We start from the raw sequence: 21,364 nt of genomic DNA, 5'->3' as shown, positions 1-21,364 counted from the left end.
GGTTTTCGGGAGGAGTCCCTTCTTCTATCTGCTTCTTCCACACCCCACACCCAGTGGGGGGAACAAGCAGGCCTCCATTCATGAACTCAACAAGAAAGTCAGCCTGGCGTGTGGCCGTGCCAGACCCACAGGTGCTACGGGCGACTCATATGTGGCCCGGCCACTCACACCAGGGCCTGAGAAACGGGTAAATGGAGCCTGAAAACAAGAATGGCAGGCGGGGGCTCCTGGCAGCGAGAGCAGCTGCGGGAAGGGCGACTATGTGAAGTCAATGCGGCTCGGCACAGAGAAGGTGGCAAAACCACCTGGAAACACCTAACCGTGCAGGGCCCAGGGGGCCAGCAAACAGTTCTGCAGAGGGTCCAGGGGGCCAGCAAACAGTTCTGCAGAGAGTCCAGGGGGCCAGCAAACAGTTCTGCAGAGGACCCAGGGGGCCAGCGAACAGTTCTGCAGAGGGTCCAGGGGGCCAGCAAACAGTTCTGCAGAGGACCCAGGGGGCCAACAAACAGTTCTGCAAAGGGCCAAGGATTTTCAGCTTTGTGGGCCACATATGGTTTCTGTCTCATCCAAAAGTCATCTTCAGTTCTAGGGGTGTACAAAAATAGGCAGGCCTGGCCAGGTACGGTGGCTCACGCCTGTAATCCCAGCACTTTGGGAGGCCAAGGCAGGCGGATCACTCGAGGTCAGGAGTTCAAGACCAGCCTGGACAACATGGTGAAACCCGGTCTCTACTAAAAATACAAAAATTAGCCAGGTGTGGTGGTGCGGGCTTGTAATCCTAGCTACTCTGGAGACCGAGACAGGAAAATCGCTTGAACCCAGGAGCCAGAGGTTGCAGTGAACTGAGATTGCACCACTGCACTCTAGCCTAGGCGACAGAGCAAGACTCCATCTTGGCCGGGTGCTGTGGCTTGTGCCTGTAATCCCAACACTTTGGGAGGCCAAGGCGGGTGGATCACCTGAGGCTAGGAGTTCAAGACCAGTGTGGCCAGCATGGAGAAACCCCGTCTCTACTAAAAATACAAAAATTAGCTGGGTGTGGTGGCAGGCACCTGTAATCCTAGCTGCTCAGGAGGCTGAGGCAGGAGAACCGCTTGGACCTGGGAGGTGGAGGGTGCAGTGAGCTGAGATCCTGCCACTGCACTCCAGCCTGGGCAACAAGAGTGAAACTCCGTCTCAAAAAAAATAGGCAGGCTGGAGTTTGCCAACTCCTGGTGTAGATGACAATGAAGGCTTTGAACTTCAATCCTGAGTGCAAGGTGGAGCCCTGGAAAGGGACAGGAAGGGGATGGGACAGTGGCACTAACAATCAGATGTGCATTTTTACAAAGGCTGGGGCAGGCACAACAAGCTAGCTCAGAACGCAGAAGCTGAAGTCAGATGGCCCGGGTGCGGACCCCGCCTCTGCCAGTTGCTAGCTCTGGGATTCTGGCAAGAAACATTAACTCTCAGGCTTCCCACCTGCAAAACGGGAACAATTCAGGGTGCAGAGAACAAGAACTGTCTAAGAATTCAGTGAGGTATGAAGGCAAAACATCTTGTATCCTGAATACCACCAGAAAGTTTTCAAGAGGTAGCTGTTATTACAGACCATGCTCTCCTGTCCAAAAAGTCTTGGGGCCGGGGACATTTTAACATTCAGAATTTCCCCCCATTGTAGAACAGTATTAATAGAGTCCAAGTGGCATGTATTCCAAATCACTAGGGAGGCTGGGGCAGCACTCCAAAATCAAATTACTCTTTCTGCAGTGAGATGCAGGAATACGCACGAGGGTCTCTCTCTGTCTGCACTGTGGCCATCAGGGCCGGATCGTTTTCTGGGGTGGAGCTGTCCTGGGCACTGCAGGGTGCTGAGCAGCGTCCCTGGCCTCCATCCATTCCATACCAGGAGCGCCCCCCAACTGTGACAACCACAAATGTCCCCAGACACCGCCCAGTGTCCCCAGAGGTAGCACAATCACCCCAGCTGAGAATCAATGATATTCGCTAAGTGGGAAAAAGAAAGGCTCTCAGTCGGTCAGTTGAGGTCATTTTCTGGCCAAATGACTTTGCTGTAAACTTAAGGCAAACCTTTCAGTTTACAGAGTATTTAGGATTTTAGAACTGCAAAAAAGGGACTGTGGATCTACATTAAACCGTGGGGTAAAGAAGAGCTTCAGGGGCTCAGAAACGATGGAGATCGATGGGAACTGGAACTGTCAGAAAATTCTCCTGCAGGAGTTAGGATTTGAAAAACTTGTGGACGTCAGTTCATCCTGTAAATATTTACTGATTGTGCCAAGGATCCAGTAGCAAACAAGGTAGACAACATTCCTTCCTTCCCAAGGCCTGAATATCCCTGATTATCATTATTACAATTATCACCCTCATCGCAATGGGCTGGACAAAGAGCTGGGGGAGTGTGGCTGGGCAAGAGAAAAGCCAAGGATGGGGCAAGGAGTTGCCTCAACAACCTGAGTGACTTTCTAAAACCCAGGCCGGGCACGGTGGCTCATGCCTGTAATCCCAGCACTTTCGGAGGTCGAAGCAAACGGATCACTTGAGGTCAGAAGTTCGAGACCAGCCTGGCCAAGATGGTGAAACCCCATCTCTATTAATAATACAAAAATTAGCCAGGTGTGACGGGCGTGGTGACTCATGCCTGTAATCCCAGCACTTTGGGAGGCCGAGGCGGGTGGATCACGAGGTCAGGAGATGGAGATCATCCTGGCTAGCACCGTCTCTACTAAAAATACAAAAAAAATTAGCTGGGCGTGGTGGCAGGCGCCTGTAGTCCCAGCTACTCGGGAGGCTGAGGCAGGAGAATGGCGTGAACCTGGGAGGCGGAGCTTGCAGTGAGCTGAGATCGCACCACTGCACTCCAGCCTGGGTGACGGACCAAGACTCTATCTCAAAAAAAAAAAAAAAAAAAAAAAAAAAATTAGCCAGGTGTGGTGGTGGGCGCCTGAAATCCCAGCTGCTTGGGAGGCTGAAGCAGCATAGCTTGAACCCGGGAGGCGGAGGTTGCGGTGAGCCTGTGTGAGCAGAGATTGCACCACTACACCCCAGCCTGGGAGACAGAGACTGTCTCAAAAAATAAACAAACAAATAAATAAATTAACAGTACACAGGTCACATCGCCCCTTTGCCTTTAAATTAAAAGGGTCTTGGCTGGGTACAGTGGCTCATGTCTGTAATCCCAGCACTTTGGGAGGCCGAGGCAGGTGGATTGCTTGAACCCAGGACTTCAAGACCAGCCTGGGCAACATGGCGAAACCTCGTTTCTACAAAAAATTAGCCAAGTGTGGTGGTGCAGGCCTGTAGTCCCAGTTACTCAGGAGGCTGAGGCGGGAGGATTGACTGAGCCCAAGAGTTCGAGGCTACAGGGAGTCGTGATCGCACCACTGCACTCCCGCTTGGGCGACAAAGTAAATAAATAACAAAATTAAAAGGTCCCCTCGTTACGTTCCAACCAAACTGACTTTCTTCTCTCCAAACACGTTCCCTCCTCCCGGGACGCCTCCTTCCCCGGTCTTGGCAGGACACCTGCTTCTCCCAATCTGAAGAGTCGACGCTCACCTCTTCAGAAAAGCCCCCCAGGACCACCCTCTCTCTAAAGACGTGTCCCTGGGACTGCCCCGTTCGTGTTTATCTGCACCAGAGCACCGATCCCTCCCTATCTTCGATCCTCTCTTATTTAATTTAATTTTTGAATGTCTGTCTCTGGCTCTAGAATTCCAGGAAAACGGGGACTGGAGTCGTTAAATCACGGCCTCCCCAGGGTCCGCCACGGGGCCCGACCCATCCGGAAGGGAAGCGCCATCAACTTTGCAGAATGAATGAAGCGCTGGAAAAGCTGGTTCATTCATTCGGCAAACGAGAGAGCAGGGTCGTCCACCTCCCCCGCTGCCCCTCCAGCCCGGCCGAGGGTGGCGCGGGGGTCGCTTCGCTCCAGCCTTAGGCCCAAGTCGCGACCCCGGGAGGAGCGAGGGTGCAGGGGACGCCAGGGTCCGGCGAGCGGGGTAGTCGGTACCTGCGGGGGGCTTCATGGCGGGTAGGTCTGCGCCTGCGGCTCCCTCCCTCCTTCCACCTGCTACGCGTCCAGCCACCTCGGCCACTGAGGCCGCCTGCCTCGGCCCAACCGCCGCCACCGCCGCCACGGCCGCCTGAGGACCAAGGGGCCCGCCGCCCGCGCTCCCGGGGCATGCTGGGGCGGCGCGTGCACAGGGAGGGCAGGACGCACGCGCCCCTGAGCCCCGCCCACAGCTAAACTAGGAGGGCCGGGACGCTGGAGCCTTCTGCGCACTCGCCGTAACCCTCCCGGTCCGTTATTGGTCTCGGAGGTGCGTGGGCGGAGCCTCTTGCTCTACCATTCCAGAGCCGCTGGGGTGGCTAGGAAGGACGGTTTCCTCGGAAACCGCACGCCGCTGACGCCTCTGAGCCTCTGCGCGGCTCATTGCGCTGAGACTTCGCTTGGGCTTCAGGCTACCGTGTTAATGTGTACTTGCCTCGCTTCTTATAGCTGTGTGTTGGGCCAGTGTTATTATTGATCGCTTACTGTATCCCAGGCCCACTTTCCAGCATCTGAATCCGACGAATCAATTAAATTAACCAGAAGTTTTGGTGTTTTGTTTGGTTGTTTTTGAGACGGAGTCTCGCTCTGTCGCCCAGGCTGGAGTGCAGTAGCAGCAATCTCGGCTCACTGCAACCTCCGCCTCCCTGGTTCAAGTAATTTTCCTGCCTCAGCCTTTCCAGGAGCTGGGACTACAGGCGCCAGGCCCCACCCCGGCTAATTTTTGTATTTTTAGTAAAGAGGGGGTTTCACCATGTTGGCCAGGATGGTCTTGATCTCTTGACCTCGTGATCCGCCCGCCTCGGCCTCCCAAAGTGCTGGGATTACAGGCGTGAGCCACCGCGCCGGGCCAAGTTTGTTTTTTTTTTGGTCAGAAACAAAAGCAAGTAAATGGATTCATGTCAAATAACAGGTGTTTTGGAACAGTGCAGTAGCCTGACCTACATGCAGTGTTGTGGGTTAAAACAAAAAACATCTTGAACCATCTGTCTTGAACTGTTAGGGCACCCAGAAAAAACAATGTACTACAATTAAACTGGCAAAAACCAAAACAACCGACCTCCTTTCTTCCCTTTTTTTGTTTTTGTTTTGTTTTGTTTTGCTTTGGAGGGGCTGGAGGGAGTCTCGCTCAGTGGCCCAGGCTGGAGTGCAATGGCGCGATCTCGGCTCGCTGCAACCTCTGACTCTCGGGTTCAAGCGATTCTCCTGTCTCAGCGTCCCGAGTAGCTGGGACTACAAATGCCCGCACCACGCCCGGCTAATTTTTGTATTTTTAGTAGATACAGGGTTTCACCGTGTTGGCCAGGCTGGTCTCGAACTCCTGACCTCAAGTGATCTGCCCCCTGGCCTCCCAAAGTTCTGGGATTACAGGCGTGACCCACCACGGCCGGCCTCACCTCCTTTATTTCTGCAAAAGAAATTAAAATAATCCACGCCATTAATCGTGCATGTATTTCGAGTAGGACGAAAATGAATTGGGAGAACATTTCTGGCAACTGTAACTTAGATGGTGATCAGTTTTCTGTCGTCTTTGGAAATGTCTCATCACATGTCTTGAGCAACACCAAGCTTAATTTTACATCGGCCTTCATTTTCGCTGTTCCCTGTGCCTGGGGTCCGTTTGGACTTTCCTATCCTTGAAATCCAAATCTAAAGGATGATCTTTCCTACCCATCCCATGCAACTTAGCTCCCAGTGACAATCACACTACCTTCATTTTTTTTTCTTAGTGTTTGCTGTGAAATTTCTTGTTTCTCTATTTATGTACTAGTTTATTAGTTTATAGTCCGTCTACCCCAATGCAAAATAATGAGAGTAGACACTTTGCTGGTTTTTATGGCTGCTTTGCAATAAATATTGAATGAATATTAGGCACCTGCTGTCTACAAATGACTCTATACTCACAAACGTCTCACACTGCATGAAAGAATGCATTTGTGGGTGAGTAGATGGGTGGGTGAATAAATGAACAAAGATAGTAAGCGGGTAACACTGACTCCCATTCATTGCGCAGCTGTGACGCTCTGGAGTCCAGGTGTCCAAACGCGGCTGCACCACGTGGCCGGCCCAGCACCACGTGGTCAGCTCAGCGACCGGCTGGAGTCAGCCACTGTTCCACCGTGCACCGCTTCATTCCCGCTCTAGAGGGCAAACCAGCCCCGACTTCCGGCCTCCATTAGGTCGCAGAGGTCAGTTGCCCTAACGACCAGCTGGTTCCCGCCTCTACGTTGCGTCACTTCCTTCCACGCCCACCTCCATCATTAACGCGCCTGTGCAGAAGGGAAACAACTCCGGGCGCCCTTCTTTTGCGCAGGCGTCGCGCCCGGGGGCCGGGGCCGGGCGGCACCGCGGTGCGCAAGCGCAACCGTCGTTGGGTCGGGAATCGGTTGCCTGAGGTGAGTGAGGGGCACTGCGCTGAGCCTGGCGGGTCTGGGGTCTGCAGCTTGGGGCCCACGGGGCCCCAGAGCTCGTAAGAGGTTGGGGATCGTGAGGCCAGGGTCACCGCGACCCGCGGGGTCCTGTGAGTAGGCGGTGCGGAGGGGAAACTGAGGCCGGGCGCCATCGGGCAGGCCCTTCGAGCCCTGATCTCCCTTCCCCGGGCCCCAGGTCCTGGAAATGCTGGTCCGCGGCCTGGTGGCGAGGACGGCGGGAGGGGAAGGCGCCCCGCATGTAGTGAGCGCTCGCTGGGTGTTCGCTGCCGTTCCGCTCTTATTAACCGCCTGGAAACGTCGTCCCTGTGACTCATGGACCCCCGTTTGTGGGGACTGAAGTCGGAACTCTAGTTCCAGCGCCGCCAGTCCCTACCTGGGTGGCCTTGCCCAGCCTCTTGGCTTCTCGGAGCCTCAGTTTTCCCCTCTGTAAAACGGGCGTTGTTCAAAAGTCCCTGCCTAGGAGAAGGAGAACCGCAGGGTCCAGCGAAATCTGAGAACTCCAAAGAATTAGCAGGCGTTCGTCTTATATCATGTTTAGAGTCTTCTTCTGCGTATCGTGCTAGAGGTGGGGGAAATCTGGGATTCAGGACCAGTCCACCACCACCTCCCACCCGCTGTGTAAACCTGGGTGAGTCGCCTTCCCTCTCTGAGCAAACCGTTCCTTCTTTCGTAAACGAATTGTAAAAGCAGATGCCTCAGAGGGTCATTATGAGGATAAACCCACATTCAATTATTTGATCAGGTGCCTGGAACTTGATAAGAGAGAGCTGGCTTGAGAATAGCTGTTTTTGTTATTAGGTGCCAGAAAATTGCAGTGTAGTGTGCCCCTCAGAGGTTGAATGATTGTCCCATTTTCTTTTGTTTCTGTCTCTGATTATTCGTTTTGTCTGCCTTTTCCCTCCCTTGACCAGTGGTTCTCAACCAGGAACAATTCTGTGCCCCAGGGATTCTTGGTGACATTTGTGCTTGTCATGATTTGGGGGAACCCCTGGTTTGGAGTCGGTGGAGGCCAGGGTTGCTGCTCGGCACCCTGCAGTACCCAGGACGGCCTCACCCCAGAAAATGATCCAGCTTTAAATGTCAATAATGCTTTAAAAACCCTACCATAGGGGCGGATGACCTGAGGTCAGGAGTTCAAGACCAGCCTAGCCAACGTGGTGAAACCCCGTCTCTACTGAAAATATGAAAATTAGCTGGGCATGGTGGTGTGCACCTGTAATCCCAGCTACTCAGGAGGCTGAGGCAGGAGAATCCCTTGAACCCAGGAGGCAGAGGTTGCAGTGACCCAACATCACGCCACTGCACTCCAGCCTGGGCAACAGAGCGAGACCCTGTCAAAAAAAAAAAAAAAAACTACCCTAGATCAGTGATTCTTCACCAGCATGGGCAGCTGGGACTGTGTGGGCCCGGGAAATCGTGTACAAAGTTTTGTGTGTGCACCCAATTTCGTGCAGAGAGAAATGGGTACTTTGGAGTTTAGCTTCTCAAGTCAGACTGCCTGGGTTCAGAACTTCTCATTTTCATCCTCGGAGCTGGGTGATCTCGGGTGGTCCCCATCTTTCCAAGCCTCAGTTTTTCTTCTGTGGAATGGGGATTATAATAGTAACCACCTCCGGTGTGTGAGGATTAAACCAGGCAAGGTATCAGCAAACTGACCAGAAGGCCAAATCCACCTCTGGCCTGTTTTCGTGAATGAAGGTTTGTAGGAACACAGCCACACTCCTTGGTTTATGCGTTACCTGTAGTTGATTTCGAGCTAAGAAGGCACAGTCGAACAGTTGCCGTAGGGAACTTAACGCCTGCAGAGCTGAAGACAATCTGGCCCTTTTCAGAAAAACCTTTGCTGACCCCTAAAATAAGCTATCGCATGTACAGCACTTAGCTGGGTGCCTGGAAAGCTGTAAGCACGCCAAGGATTTGAGCTGAGGTTTATAATTAAATTTTCCTAGAAGGGTGAATGATTCCAAATGCGGGTGAGCTCTGCCCCAGATTGGAGGATCCTTGAGAGCTGTCGTCTTACTCAATTCTACATTTTTTCTTTTTTATGCCAAGACCCAACAGTGGCTCTGGTAGGAAGTGCTCAGTACAGGCTGAAGGAACAAAGGGGTGGTTTGAGATAAGGTCTTGCTGTGTCGCCCAGGCTGGAGTGCGGTGGCGCAATCTCTGCTCACTGCAGCCTCGACCTCCCAGGCTCAGGCCCTCCCACCTCAGCCTCCTGAGTAGCTGGGACTACAGGTATGCACTACTACACCCAGCTAATTTTTGTATTTTGTTTTAGAGATGGGGTTTCACTGTGTTGCCCAGGCTGGTCTCAAACTCCTGGGTTCAAGTGATCCTCCACCTTGGCCTCCAGAGTTCTGTGATTACAGGCGTGCCCCACTGCACCTGGCCCGTTTTCTCTTTTACTGAGGTGGAAACAGAGACCCAGAGAGAAATGGCCTCCCCAAGGAACGTGACCATGTGGCTGTGAATTTTTCAACAATCGAAGGCTTTCCTGAGTCCATAGGGTTTAGACGCTGCCAGATGCTGGCGTTCAAAGGGAAGATGGGTCTGTCAAGAGATAGAAAGCCTTGTAAGAGATGCTGGGCCAGAGATAGGAGTTTGCAGGAATACTAGATTCTCTCCTGGCGGAGTTGGGCAGGGGAGGTGAGTGGCATGCACAGGCTTTGGTGTAGGCCCCACAGATGACCCCCAGCTGGTGGGGGGGCCTCCTATGCACACTCCTGGGGTTCCAAGGAGCAGTTGAGAGCTTTTATGTGTGCAGTGATCTCCTGGTGGCATTTTAGAAGTGGGCTTCGATGTGGGGAGTGGGCAGGAGACTGAGCTAGAACTCGGGTATCCTAAGAGGGAATGAGGAGCAGGGCACCCGGCTCTCCTGCCCTGCTGTTGGTGAGAAGCACTGTGGATTTGGGTTGGAGTTGGGCAGAGTGTTCACAGAAGGTAGTGGGTAAGAGCAGGCCCTTCCTACTGGGGTGTAAGGAGGTAAGACGACCTCAGTTTACGAGGATGTTCTATTTTTTTCCATTGAATGATCCCTTCTGGGCAGGGAAATAAGGAAGAGAGGTGGTTGTGAGTTTTTTGTTTGTTTTTAGAGACAGGGTCTCACTTTGTCACCCAGGCTGGATTGCAGGGCCCAATCACAGCTCACTGCAGCCTCCAACTCCTGGGCTTAAACAATCCTCTCGCCTCAGCCTCCCAAGTAGCTGGGACTACTAGTGTGTGCCGCCACATCAGGCTAATTCTTTTTTTTTTTTTTTAGAGTCTCTTTTGTAGGGTCTCACTATACACTATATTGCCCAAGCTGGTCTTAAACACCTGGACTCAAGCGATTCTCCCACCTCGGCCTCCCAAAGTGCTGGGATTACAGGCGTGAGCCACCGCCCCGACCGAGGTGGCTGTGTTTTGATTTTGTTTTTATTTTAATGATAAAATGAAAAGGTGGGATGTGGAGTCATCGGCTCAGAGCCGAAAGGGATGCTGAAGCCCCCAACATTGGAGCTGGCGCCACCCCCATGGGCCAGCACCCTCCCACCCTCACTTCTGCGGCCTCTGCCTTGAAACCAGGCCTCGGCCATGGCTCCTGAGCATCCATAAAGCCCTCGCTGTTGGGAGACACAGCAGGCCTTCTTTGAGAATGCTGTCCCACAGCCAAACCCTACAAGTTGTGATTGTTCCAAAGACACCGAGTGCCAAACGGCAGTTGAGGAAAATGCCGTCCTCATGCTTGCTGGACCCCCCTCTGAAGAGCAGAAAACTTTCTTACGGGAAAGCCTGGCTGTTGAAGCAGATTTGAGAACTGTTTGATGATGTCCCCCACCTTGGGGACAGCAGAGAAGCCACAGGTCCTGGCACCACCAGCCTGTGTCACATGCTGGGCGGGGCCTGTGCTTCCCTTAGTTGAGCGGTCCTCCACTGTGGACCCGCAGTTCTGAAACCCAGAATAGCCTACAAGCAGAAGGTTTTCAGAAAGCTCACAGCAAAGTCATTTTGGACAGAAAAAGCTGACCTGTACTGACTTCCAGCCTTTCTTCTTCCCACTTAGTGGCCGTCAGTGATTTACAGCTGGGAGCGGTTTGGCAGTGTCTGGGGACGTGTGTGGTTGTCTCAACTGGAGAGTGTTTCTGGCGTGCAGTGGGGGGAGCCAGGGGTGCTGCTCAGCCCCCTGCCGTGCCCAGGACAGAATCATCCACCCAAGATGCCCACAGTGCCACAGGTGACAGACCTGCATTAATTATTTGGGAAAAAAATTGAGCTTGCTCCTGCTCACACTGGACAGCAGAATAAACTTCTGATTGGGCAGAGGGTGGAAATCAGGGGGTCCCCAGCTCCTAGGATTCACCTCCTTGCTCCTCTCCACTTAGTGTGTGGATTTATTTTATCTTTTGTTTTGTTTTGTTTTGTTAGAGACAGGGCCTCACTTTGTTGCCCAAGTTGGCCTCAAACTCCTGGGCTCAAGCAATCCTCCATAGTTTGTGATTTTCAATGTGTGCAGCCTCCTGGGACCTTAGTAGAGCAAATGATCATGGGACACAGAGTCTCTTGGGGATCCGTGGCATCCCCTAGCCCAGGGTGTCTAAGCTGGGGCACTTCTGCTCAGCTCTGTCCCAGGGTAACAGGGATGGGGTAGGGTGGAGACCATGAGGCTAAGAGGTTCTCTGGGATGTGGTGGCGGGGGAGGGGGGGGTGTTCCAGGAGGGAAAGCAGCACGTGCAAAGGCCCTGGGGTACAGAGGCACCGGCGGCACTGGAAGAGAGGAGTGTGACTCAGTGAATGCGACTCTTTCCACTTTCTGAACCCTCATTGGGTCCCTAGCCACCTGCCACCCTGTCCAGTTCTCACACCTCAGTTTAAGAGAGAAGGAAACAGGTACACCAAAGAACCAAAGATGAGATTTCTTGGTTTATTCTGTGTTAGTTCCCTGCGAAGGAACGCACATCCCCCTCCACACACACACCCCCGCCCCCCACACCCCTCAGCGTGGATCGTGCTAGGCCCTGTGTGCCTGGAATGCTAGGCCGAGTTCCAGCTGTCACTGGTAGGATCTTGCGTGTGCCACCTGTCTGGGCCTGTCACTCCCTCTGTAAGAGGGGGCTGTGACCCCCGCCTTCTAGGTTTATGTGGGGACTCAGCCAGGTCTGATTTTTTTTTTTTGAGATGACGTCTTGCTTTGTCACCCAGGCTGGCATGCAGTGGCGCGATCTCAGCTCAGTGCAGTCTCCACCTCCCAGGTTCAAGCAACTCTCCTGCCTCAGCCTCCCGAGTAGCTGGGATTACAGGCATCCGCCACCACGCCCCGCTAATTTTTGTATTTTTAGTAGAAGCCAGGCTGGTCAGGAACTCCAGACCACTTCAGCCTCCCAAAGTGCTGGGATTATAGGCCTGAGCCACCGCTCCTGGCCCAGGTCTTGTTTCTGCTGCTTGCTGTTGCCTCTTCCAAATCTGAGGTCACCGAGTGAGGTGTGTCTGCCTGGGGATCCTGACCTGATGCCGCCTGTTACAGAATCATTTCCAATGAAACCTCTGAAGAGATGTCGGCACCATTCTCAGCTAAAGACACCTGGTTGGGTGTGACCCTCATCTCAAAGACCCCAGACTTTGAAAAGAAACTCTTTTCTTGAGGCAGGGTCTCACTCTCTTTCCCAGGCTGGAGTGCAGTGGTGTGATCACAGCTCACTGCAGCACGGACCTCCTGGGCTCAAGCGATCCTCCTGCCTCAGCCCTTCAAGCAGCTAGGGCTATAGATGTGTGCCACCACACCCAGCTAATTTTTTAATGTTTTGCAGAGATGGGGTCTCCCTATGTTGCCCAGGCTGCTCTTGAATTCCTGTGCTCAAGTGATCCCCCCACTTTGGCCTCCCAAAGTGCTGCTGGGATCACACTGCGCCTGGTCTTTTTTTTTTTCTGAGATGGAGTTTTGCTCTTATTGCCCAGGCTGGAGTGCAGTGGTGCGATCTTGGCTCACGGCAACCTCCACCTCCCGGATTCAAGCGATTCTCCTGCCTCAGCCTCCCAAGTAGCTGGGATTACAGGCGCGCACCACTACGACCGGCTATTTTTTGTAGACGGGGTTTCACCTGTTGGTCAGGCTGGTCTCGAACTCCTGACGTCAGGTGATCTGCCTGCCTCGGCCTCCCAAAGTGTTGGGATTACAGGCATGAGCCACCGTGCCCAACCAGTCTTTCTTTTTTTTTTGAGACGGAGTTTTGCTCTGCCACCCAGGCTGGAGTGCAGTGGCTCTATCTCAGCTCACTGCAGCCTACACCTCCCGGGTTCAAGCGATTCTCCCGCCTCAGCCTCCTGAGTAGCTGGGACTACAGGTGTGTGCCACCATGATTGGCTAATTTTGTTTGCATTTTTAATAGAGATGGGGTTTCACCATGTTGGTCTCAAACTCCTGACCTCAGGTGATCCACCTGCCTCAGCCTCCAAAAGTTCTGGGATTACAGGCGTGAGCCACCATGCCAGGCCAAAAATTACCATCTTAATCAAGTTATAAATGCACAGTTCAGTGGCTTTAAGCACATTCACACAGCTGTGTAGCCATTGCCACCATCATCTCCAGAAGTTTCTCATCTCCCCAGGCTGAAACTCTGTCCCCATGAAACATTCACTCCCCAGCCCCTGGCACCCCCAATTCTACTTTTGGTCTCTGTGAATCCAACGACTCTAGGGACCACCTAGGAGGGGAGTCACACAGGTTTTGTACCTTTGTTTCTGGCTTATTTCACTGAGTGCGACGTCCTCAAGGTCCGCCCATGTTGTAGCCTGGTCAGGATTTCCTTTTCATGGCTGCGTAGTATTCCATCATGTGGCTAGACGACGTTGTATTGATCCACTCACCTGTCCGTGGACACTTGGGCTGTTTGCTTTTGGCTATTGTAATGCTTTTGTCAAAACGTGTAAAAATAAAACAAAAGAAACTCCGTAAACCAAAAATCTTCACCTTTCAGATGGCATGTGTCTGTTTTCCTTGGGCTTGGGGGTCAGGAGACCTGACTGTCTTGCTCTCTGAACCCTGTTGGCCGGGGTGGATGACGTCAGCTTTTGTGGTTTCACTTTCTGGTGGTGGTTGACCGCCGTGGGCCCTGATGTGTTGCACATGAGATCTTTGGATTCTGGGACTGGCTGCCTGCCGGCTCTAGGTAGTCCTGATCCCAGACCTCAAAGTTCTGGGCTCTCCATTGTGTCCTGAGATGGGGGCGGAAAACTCATTACCATCCCGCAGGAGCTTTCAGGAAGACCGTAACTCCCCGTCCAGCGACACAAAACACAGCTCTTGTAGATTTCTCCCCCTTTAAAACATTGAGCTGTGATTCCCATACCGCTGTGATCCCCACACCGCTGTGATCCCCACACCGCTGTGATCCCCATACCGTGAAATTCAGTGGCATTTGGTGCCTTCACAGGGTTGTGCAACCATCACCACTCTCTGGTTCCAGAGCTGTCTCATCGCCCCAAAAGGAAGCAAGGAAGCTGGTCCCCACCAGCTGTCACTCCCCTTCCCCTTCCCAAGCCCCGGCACCCACGCATCTCCTTCCTGTCTCTGGATGGGCCTGTCCTGGACATTTCATAGAAATGGAGTCGGAGTCACACCCTGTGTGTGCTTTGGGTCTGGCTTCTTTTGCTCTCTGTTTTGTTTTGTTTTGTTTTTTAATGATTGCTGATGGATGTTGCTTTCCCTGAAAGGGAAACAAAGCTGTGGGCACACCCAGTGTGTCTGGGACTATGCTTGTTTAGTGGCGTGGAGGTCCACGTCGCCGGTGTCATCTGAGTCTGACGTCAGCCACTGTTTAAAGCGTGGCGGGCCAATGCCTTGCTTGTCTCTGGCGCAGGGTGGGTTATGCGGTCAGGCAGCCCACGCCTCATCTTCTAGGGGGTGGTGGCTGTTCACCTCATGTAGAGGCATTTTAGGGGAACCAAGACACTGAACGCCTCTGATCTTGAGTGTGGGGGCAGGTCAGGCGCCTGCCGGGCGTGGATCCTGCCGTGCCTGTGGCTCCAGGGGCCTCGAGTGAACACCTCCAGCCCCAGTCCTGCCGCATAGGTCGCTGCGCCGAGGTCATGAGGCGGTGTTGTGTAAAGCGCCTGGTGCGCCCTCGGGCTCTTCAGGTCCTCCTCTTCTAGTCCAGCGTTTCTCCCAGTGGGAGCTGCGCATGTTGGGGCCGGATCATCCTCTGGGACGGAGCCGTCCTGGGCACTCCAGGGCACTGAGCAACCTCCCTGGCCTCCCCCACTCCATGTGAGAACACCAAGTGTCTCAGCACATCCATCGAGAACCGCTGGTCTGGGAGAGAGACAGAATCTGGAGAGACATGCACGCACACACACACATGCGCGCACACGCAGCTTCAGCAAAATCCAGTGGCTCAGTAGAATCCATGGCTTTCCTCAGCATTTGCCTCCTGGAGGAGGCCGGGTGTGGTGGCTCACACCTGTGATCCCAGCGCTTTGGGAGGCCAGGGCGGGAGGATTGCTTGAGGCCAGGAGTTTGAGATCAGCCTGGGCAACATGGTGAGATCTCGTCTTTTTTTTTTTTTCTGAGACGGAGTTTTGCTCTTGTCGCCCAGGCTGGAGTGCAGTGGCACAATCTCAGCTCACAGCAACCTCCGCCTCCCGGGTTCAAGCCATTCTCCTGCCTCAGCCTCCGGAGTAGATGGGATTACAGGCGTGCGCCACCACACCTGGCTAATTTTGTATTTTTAGTAGAGACGGGGTTTCTCCATGTTGGTCAGGCTGGTCTTGAACTCTGGACCTCAGGTGATCCGCCTGCCTTGGCCTCCCAAAGTGCTGGGATGACAGGCGTGAGCCACCGTGCCCGGCCAATATCTCATCTCTTAAAGAAAAATCAAATTCTCTGGAGGCGCCCATCCCCTCTTTGCCAATGTTCATGGGCAGGTATTTTACATAGTTGAAGTTCTAGGTCTGTGAAGTGCTCAGGTAGGTCATCTGCATGGTTTTAATGCTTTTGGTGCCCTGCCTCTGATCCTGTCTACACGGGGATGGTTGTAGGTGAAGGCCTCTGTGTACGCGTGCACGGGTGTTAACCTACGTATCTTGGGCCATTAGACATCTGTGCACTTAAAGTTAAAATGGACATTTGCATAGACATGATAGGAAGTGTCGTTTTCTTATAAAAGAAGCTGCCCCTCGGGCAGCTGGCTCCTGGGACCGCAGCACAGTGAGCAACGAGCAGCTGCTCCCTCCCTCCGTGTCCCTCGGCCACCGCCCTTCACTGCTCCCTTCCGTGTGATGACAGCCTGTTTGTTCTCCTGTCTATGTGATCCTGGGCATGCGACCTCGCCTCCCTGCCCAACCTGGCTCAGTTCACCTGGAGACAGGGCCGACCCGCTTGTTGGAGTCGTCACGAGGACGGAGGTGCGTCCTGAGATGCCTGCTCACCAGGTGTTAGTGTCGGTTTGCTGGGGCCGCGGTGACAGAGTGCCATAGACCAGGCAGCTGAAACAGAGTTCATTGTCTCTCAGTCCTGGAGGCCGGAAGTCCATGATCAAGGTTCCGTCGGGGCTCGTTCCATGTGAGGACGTGAGGGTGATCTGGTGTCCCTGCCGTGTAGCCACATCACCCCATCTCTGCCCTCGGTGTCCCTGCCGTGTGGCCACATCACCCCATCTCTGCCCTCGGTGTCCCTGCCGTGTGGCCGCGTCACCCCACCTCTGCCCTCGGTGTCCCTGCCGTGTGGCCGCGTCACCCCATCTCTGCCCTCGGCGTCCCTGTCGTGTGGCCGCGTCACCCCATCTCTGCCCTCGGCGTCCCTGCCGTGTGGCCGCGTCACCCCATCTCTGCCCTCGGCGTCCCTGCCGTGTGGCCGCGTCACCCCATCTCTGCCCTCGGTGTCCCTGCCGTGTGGCCGCGTCACCCCATCTCTGCCCTCGGTGTCCCTGCCATGTGGACGTGTCACCCATTTCTGCCTTCACATCCACACAGTGTTCTCCCTGTGCACGCGTCTGCATCCAAACGTCCCCTTTTTATAAGGACATTGGTTATTGCTCTAGGGACCCGCCGTACTCTGGTATGACGTCATCTTACCAAATTCTGTCTGCCAAGATCTTATTTCCAGGTGAGGTCGTATTCCAAGGTCCTGGCAGTTAGGACTTCAGTGTATGGATTTGGGGGACACGTTTCAGCACACGACAGTATTCAGCCCCTGGAGCCGCCTGTCAGCGTGGCTGTGCGCAGAGGGTCCCTGGGGCCCAGCTGGGGAGTGGGACCTGGCGGCAGAGGCCCCTTGCACTGTGCTGGCTCAGAAGGAGGAGCCGCGGCCTCCTGGGTGCTGGGTCAGAGTTTCCTTGTAGGCGTTTGTGGCTTTAGTCACTTCTTGGAGAGCAGATCTGGGCACAGAGCAGAGAAGAATAAGAAATTATCCAGAGGCAGCTGTCACTGTAGAAGATTCCTTCAGGCCTCGCGCTTCCTCGTCCATCCCGAGGCTGGCGGCCTCTTGGCCAGGCCCTGTCTGACCCAGCCTGAATCCGAGCATCTGACCTCAAACCTGTGCTTCTCCTCACGGTGGTTCCCCAGCTCCTGAGGCCTCAGGCCTGCCCCTTGCCTCATGCGTCTTGGCACACAGAGCGCAACTAAGAATAAGGTCCACTATGCACGGGCTGGGCCAGGCCCCTGGAGGAAGGCCGGTGACACACAGCCCCGCAACCCTGTATGTCAGCCAGCGAGGGACAGAGATGGGGAAGACCCAGCTGCTCGGAGACACCAGAGGCCCTGGACAGGGAGAGGATTCCAGGGAAGGCGGCTGCCCAGCCCAGCCCGGAAGGAGCAGGTGGAGAAGGGAGGCCCAGCCAAGGGAACCTCATCGCAAGAACAGAGGATGGGGTTCCCATCCCACGGCCAGGGCCTCCCCAAGGGCTGCCCCTCCATGCACCAGCACCACAGCAACCCCTCTCCATGCCTGCTTCTGGCCTCAGAGCAGGTTCTCCAAATGCTCCCAGTGAAACTGCACAGCCGGGCAGCATTTCTGGAATAGCCTCAGCATGTGTTGATCTGGACACGGAGGGTGCACCAGCACCCGTCTACGTGCCTGCCTATGTGGGGGTGTTCACTCAGCGTTGTGCACGCCTGGTCTCGTACCCCTCCCCACACGCGCCCCTGATGGGGAGGTGCTTTCGCCATCCATGGGGGACAGAAGAGGAAACTGAGGCTCAGCAGAGTTAAGTCGCTTCCCCTAGGTCACACTGCCAAAAACAGCCAACTGAGGTCTATGCCACGAGACTCACCACGAGGAATCATGATTTTTTTTTTTTTTTAGATGGAGTCTCACTCTGTTGCCAGGCTGGAGTGCAGTGGTGTGATCTCAGCTCACTGCAACCTCCAAGTCCCTGGTTCAAGTGATTCTCCTGCCTCAGCCTCCCAAGTAGCTGGGATTACAGGCACGTGCCACCATGCCCAGCTAATTTTTGTATTTTTAGTAGAGATGGGGTTTCACCGTGTTTGGCCAGGATGGTCTCTGTCTCCTGACCTCGTGATCTGCCTGCCTCGGCCTCCCAAAGTGCTGGGATTACAGGCGTGAGCCACCGCGCCTGGCAGAATCGTGATATTAACAACAGACACCGCAGGGCGCCAAGCGCTGGGCTGACAGCTTCCGGGTTATTTTTTCCCCAACCCCTGACAGCAGCCACAATGGGGCTCCCCATTTTACAGACATGGAGGCGGAGGCTCTGGCCGAACAACCCGTCCGAGCTCACAGGCTTTGCAGGCCACGATCCGGGAACCGCCTGGCCTCTCCCTCACAACCCGGCTGGCTTAAAACAACCAAGATTGATTTCCCTCACAGTTCTGGAGGCCAGAAGTCTGAGATGAAGGTGCAGGCTGGGCCACGTTCCCTCTGAAGGCCCCAAGGGAGGCTCCGTCCTGCCTCTTCCAGCTGCTGGGGGCCAGTGAGCCTCACCTCTCTTCATGTGGCCACATGGCCTCAGCCTCTGCCTCTGTCTTCACGTGGCCGTCTCCGTGCGGCCATGTTCAATCCCTGCATTAGGGCCACCACAGTGACCTCATCTCCACTTGTTTCCATCTGCAAAGACACAAACAAGGTCCCGTGCTCAGGTCCCAGGTGGACGTGACTAGGGGAACACCGTTCAGCCCAGAACTCGGCTGCTCCAGCGGCGGGGGCGGGGGCGGCTGCTTCTCCATGCAGCTTATTATATCCGAATGTTTAGAGTCACCGTCGCCAGCCTTCAGGGGAAATGGAGGCACAGTGAGGCCAAGCCTTCCTGAGCTGGCGCCTCAAGGCAGCCGGCCAGCCTGCCCTGGGGGAAGCTCACGTCGGGGCTTCCTGCTCAGAGCCGTGAAGGTCACTGTGGCCAAGGCCCCTCCAAGTTGGCCCAGGCACCCAGGAAACCTGTGTGAAAGGTCTTGTACTAAAAAAAGACCTGTCCGTAGACTACAGCTCCAGATTCCAGAACAGCCTCTCCTGATGTCACCATCTGGCACCCTTTAGAGCTTTGGCAGGAAACTGCAGGGACCACAGACATGAGCAGAAGCAGCTGTCAAGTCCTGGGAGTGAGGAACAAGACAGGGTGTCCGAGGAGGGACCAGGCGGGTGTCCGAGGGGGAACCAGGAGGGTGTCCGAGGGGGGACCAGGAGGGTGTCCGAGGGGGGACCAGGCGGGTGTCCGAGGGGGGATCCAGTAGGGTGTCCGAGGGGGGATCCAGGAGGGTGTCCGAGGGGGGATCCAGGAGGGTGTCCGAGGGGGGATCCAGGAGGGTGTCCGAGGGGGGCACAGGAGGGTGTCCGAGGGGGGCACAGGAGGGTGTCCGAGGGGGGCACAGGAGGGTGTCCGAGGGGGGCACAGGAGGGTGTCCGGGGGGGAACCAGGCGGGTGTCCGGTGGGGGAACAGGAGGGTGTCCGAGGGGGAACGAGATGGGTCTCCTGGGGGAACTAGAGGGGGGTCTGAGGTGGAATGAGGTAGGTAGGCCTCCGAGGGGGAACAAGACGGGTCCCCAAGAAGTCCCTGGGGGGAGTCCTCTGCAAGTCCTGTGAAACAGTGATACCAGGGCAGGCACACCTGGCCCCGTTGGGTACCTAAGAAATGCTTGCTGACATGCCACAAAAGAGGTAAATTGAGGAAAGGGGCAGTGGCTCTGGCTGAGGACAAGGTCTCTCCCTCTCAGCACCATGGACATTGGGGCTGGATCGTTCTCTGGAGTGGAGCTGTCCTGGGCACTGCAGGGTGCTGGGCAGCATCCCTGGCCCCCACCCACCTCATGACAGAAGCAGGGGCGGAGGGGACCTCCGTGGCGCCCCAGTACCACCCTCGGAGCACTCAGGAGGCCCTGGGAGCACACGGGTTCTCTAGGGCAGGCCCTGCTTGCCTGCTGGCCTCACACTTTCTGGCTGTGTGCATAGCCGGATTGGTGAGCTTTGGGCCTCAGGTCATCATCTGTGAAATGGGCGTATTAAGGCCTTTCTACCTGGGCTGCCTTAGAGCTGAGATCAGCCAGCACCCTTAAAGTGAGGCCCAGAGAGTTAGGGGCAGGCCTGGGGCGCCTGGAGTGGGGAGTGTGAGGGGGCCTGATGGGGTTTTTTCCTGCACCCCCAGGTATCACCTCTTCTGGGCTCAAGATGGACAACAAGAAGCGCCTGGCCTACGCCATCATCCAGTTCCTGCATGACCAGCTCCGGCATGGGGGCCTCTCGTCCGATGCTCAGGAGAGCTTGGAAGGTAGGTGGGTGCCCGCCACCTCCCCCTCTCCCTGGGCAGCGGCCGGCACAGTCGCCTCGTGTAGACACCTGGTGTGTAGACTCCTGGTCCCCTGCCTGGCTTTTTGGGGGCGGAAGCTAAGCCCAGAGAGGGCCGGGGTCTGCCCAGGGCCACACAGCCCCCGGCCGTGGGAGCCAGGGCCGAGCTGAGCCCTCCCGCCTGCCACTGCGTGGCGCCACCACTGCTTGATGCCTTCAGGCTGAGCTGCCTTCCAGTGGCTTTTTTCCATCTCCCCATCTTCCACCAAGGTGGGTTCCAGAATGTTCTCACCACCCAGTGTGTGTGTGTCACCATCGGTCACGGGGAAAAAGCTCTCCTAGTGCTGGCCCCGCCCCAGAGTCCCAGACTCGTTGGCATCCCGCATGGCCTGTCCGGGCCCCGGGCGCCTTGGTCTCCTGGCTGGTCTTGCTTGCGCTTCTGCGACACCTGGATCTGGGGCTGGGAGGGAAAGGAGGGCTCGGGGAGGCACCCTCGCGCGGCTGCAGGTTCTGCTCTAGGTTCTCCTTCCCCACCTGTGCCTCGCTCACCTGTGTCCCGGGCCTGCCAGGCCTCTGTAGCATGGACACCCAGTGACAGCTGTAGGGACGTGCCCGGGGTCCTCGACGCAGTGCTGGGCAGGAAGTGGCTGACCCCCACTTCTGACCTGGGTTAGGACCCTGGGTCCACATGAGGAGGCGGCCAGGGCTAGTGTTGTCTGGCTCGGTGGGAGGGCCCCCTGGGTGCTGAGTCTGTCAGGTGGGCCAGTGGAGAGAGGGGCCCTGTGGCTGTTTCTTGTCCTGCTCTCAGTGGTCCTGCCCTGGTACAGACCCAGTCATACAGGCCTTCTACTGGGGCTGGCTTCAAGCTCCTGACTCAGGCCAGGCACCCTTGGAGGTGCAACAGCATCCAGGGCACCTCACCACTGACGTGGCCCTCCAGGTGGGGCCAAGCCCCCACCACGCCGCAGCCGGGCAGCCCCAGCATTGGGACCCCACAGAGGCCTGAGGTCACCACCTGGGCTCCACTCTGCCCACGGCCTCTGCTGCTCTCAGGGGCATGGGGCGTCTCTGTCTGGCTTTTCTTTTCGGGAAGGAAGAGGGTCCGCTGTCCCAGCCCAGAGCACAGGCGGCGGCCCCTGCGTTCTGGGGTCCTTGGGAATGAACACACCTGGGGAAGC

At 55.6% G+C, this 21,364-nt stretch overlaps 2 protein-coding genes across 5 annotated transcripts in view; one reads left to right on the top strand and one right to left on the bottom strand.

Annotated features, from left to right (window-relative positions):
• THOP1 (thimet oligopeptidase 1) overlaps nt 1-4,217 on the bottom strand; it is a 28,613-nt gene extending 24,396 nt beyond the window's left edge. Inside the window, exon 1 of the mRNA XM_055371198.2 lies at nt 4,013-4,217. Within this exon, the coding sequence (XP_055227173.1) occupies nt 4,013-4,028 (16 nt within the window). The 5' untranslated portion in view covers nt 4,029-4,217. The remainder of the gene's footprint in view (nt 1-4,012) is intronic.
• A 2,069-nt stretch (nt 4,218-6,286) lies between these two features.
• SGTA (small glutamine rich tetratricopeptide repeat co-chaperone alpha) overlaps nt 6,287-21,364 on the top strand; it is a 28,095-nt gene continuing 13,017 nt past the window's right edge. The window contains exons 1-3 of one of the 4 annotated variants that reach the window (XM_055371194.1): nt 6,287-6,447; nt 10,526-10,696; nt 20,047-20,169. In XM_055371194.1, the coding sequence (XP_055227169.1) occupies nt 20,070-20,169 (100 nt within the window). In that variant the 5' untranslated portion in view covers nt 6,287-6,447; nt 10,526-10,696; nt 20,047-20,069. The other 3 variants (XM_055371197.1, XM_055371193.2, XM_055371195.2) reach the window with 3 other exon arrangements.

The sequence above is a fragment of the Gorilla gorilla genome, chromosome 20 (genome assembly GCF_029281585.2).
Source record: "Gorilla gorilla gorilla isolate KB3781 chromosome 20, NHGRI_mGorGor1-v2.1_pri, whole genome shotgun sequence".
Taxonomy (NCBI): Eukaryota; Metazoa; Chordata; class Mammalia; order Primates; family Hominidae; genus Gorilla; species Gorilla gorilla.
Note: the sequence above shows the minus strand (reverse complement) of the source record. Positions and strands in the feature narration are given on the sequence as shown.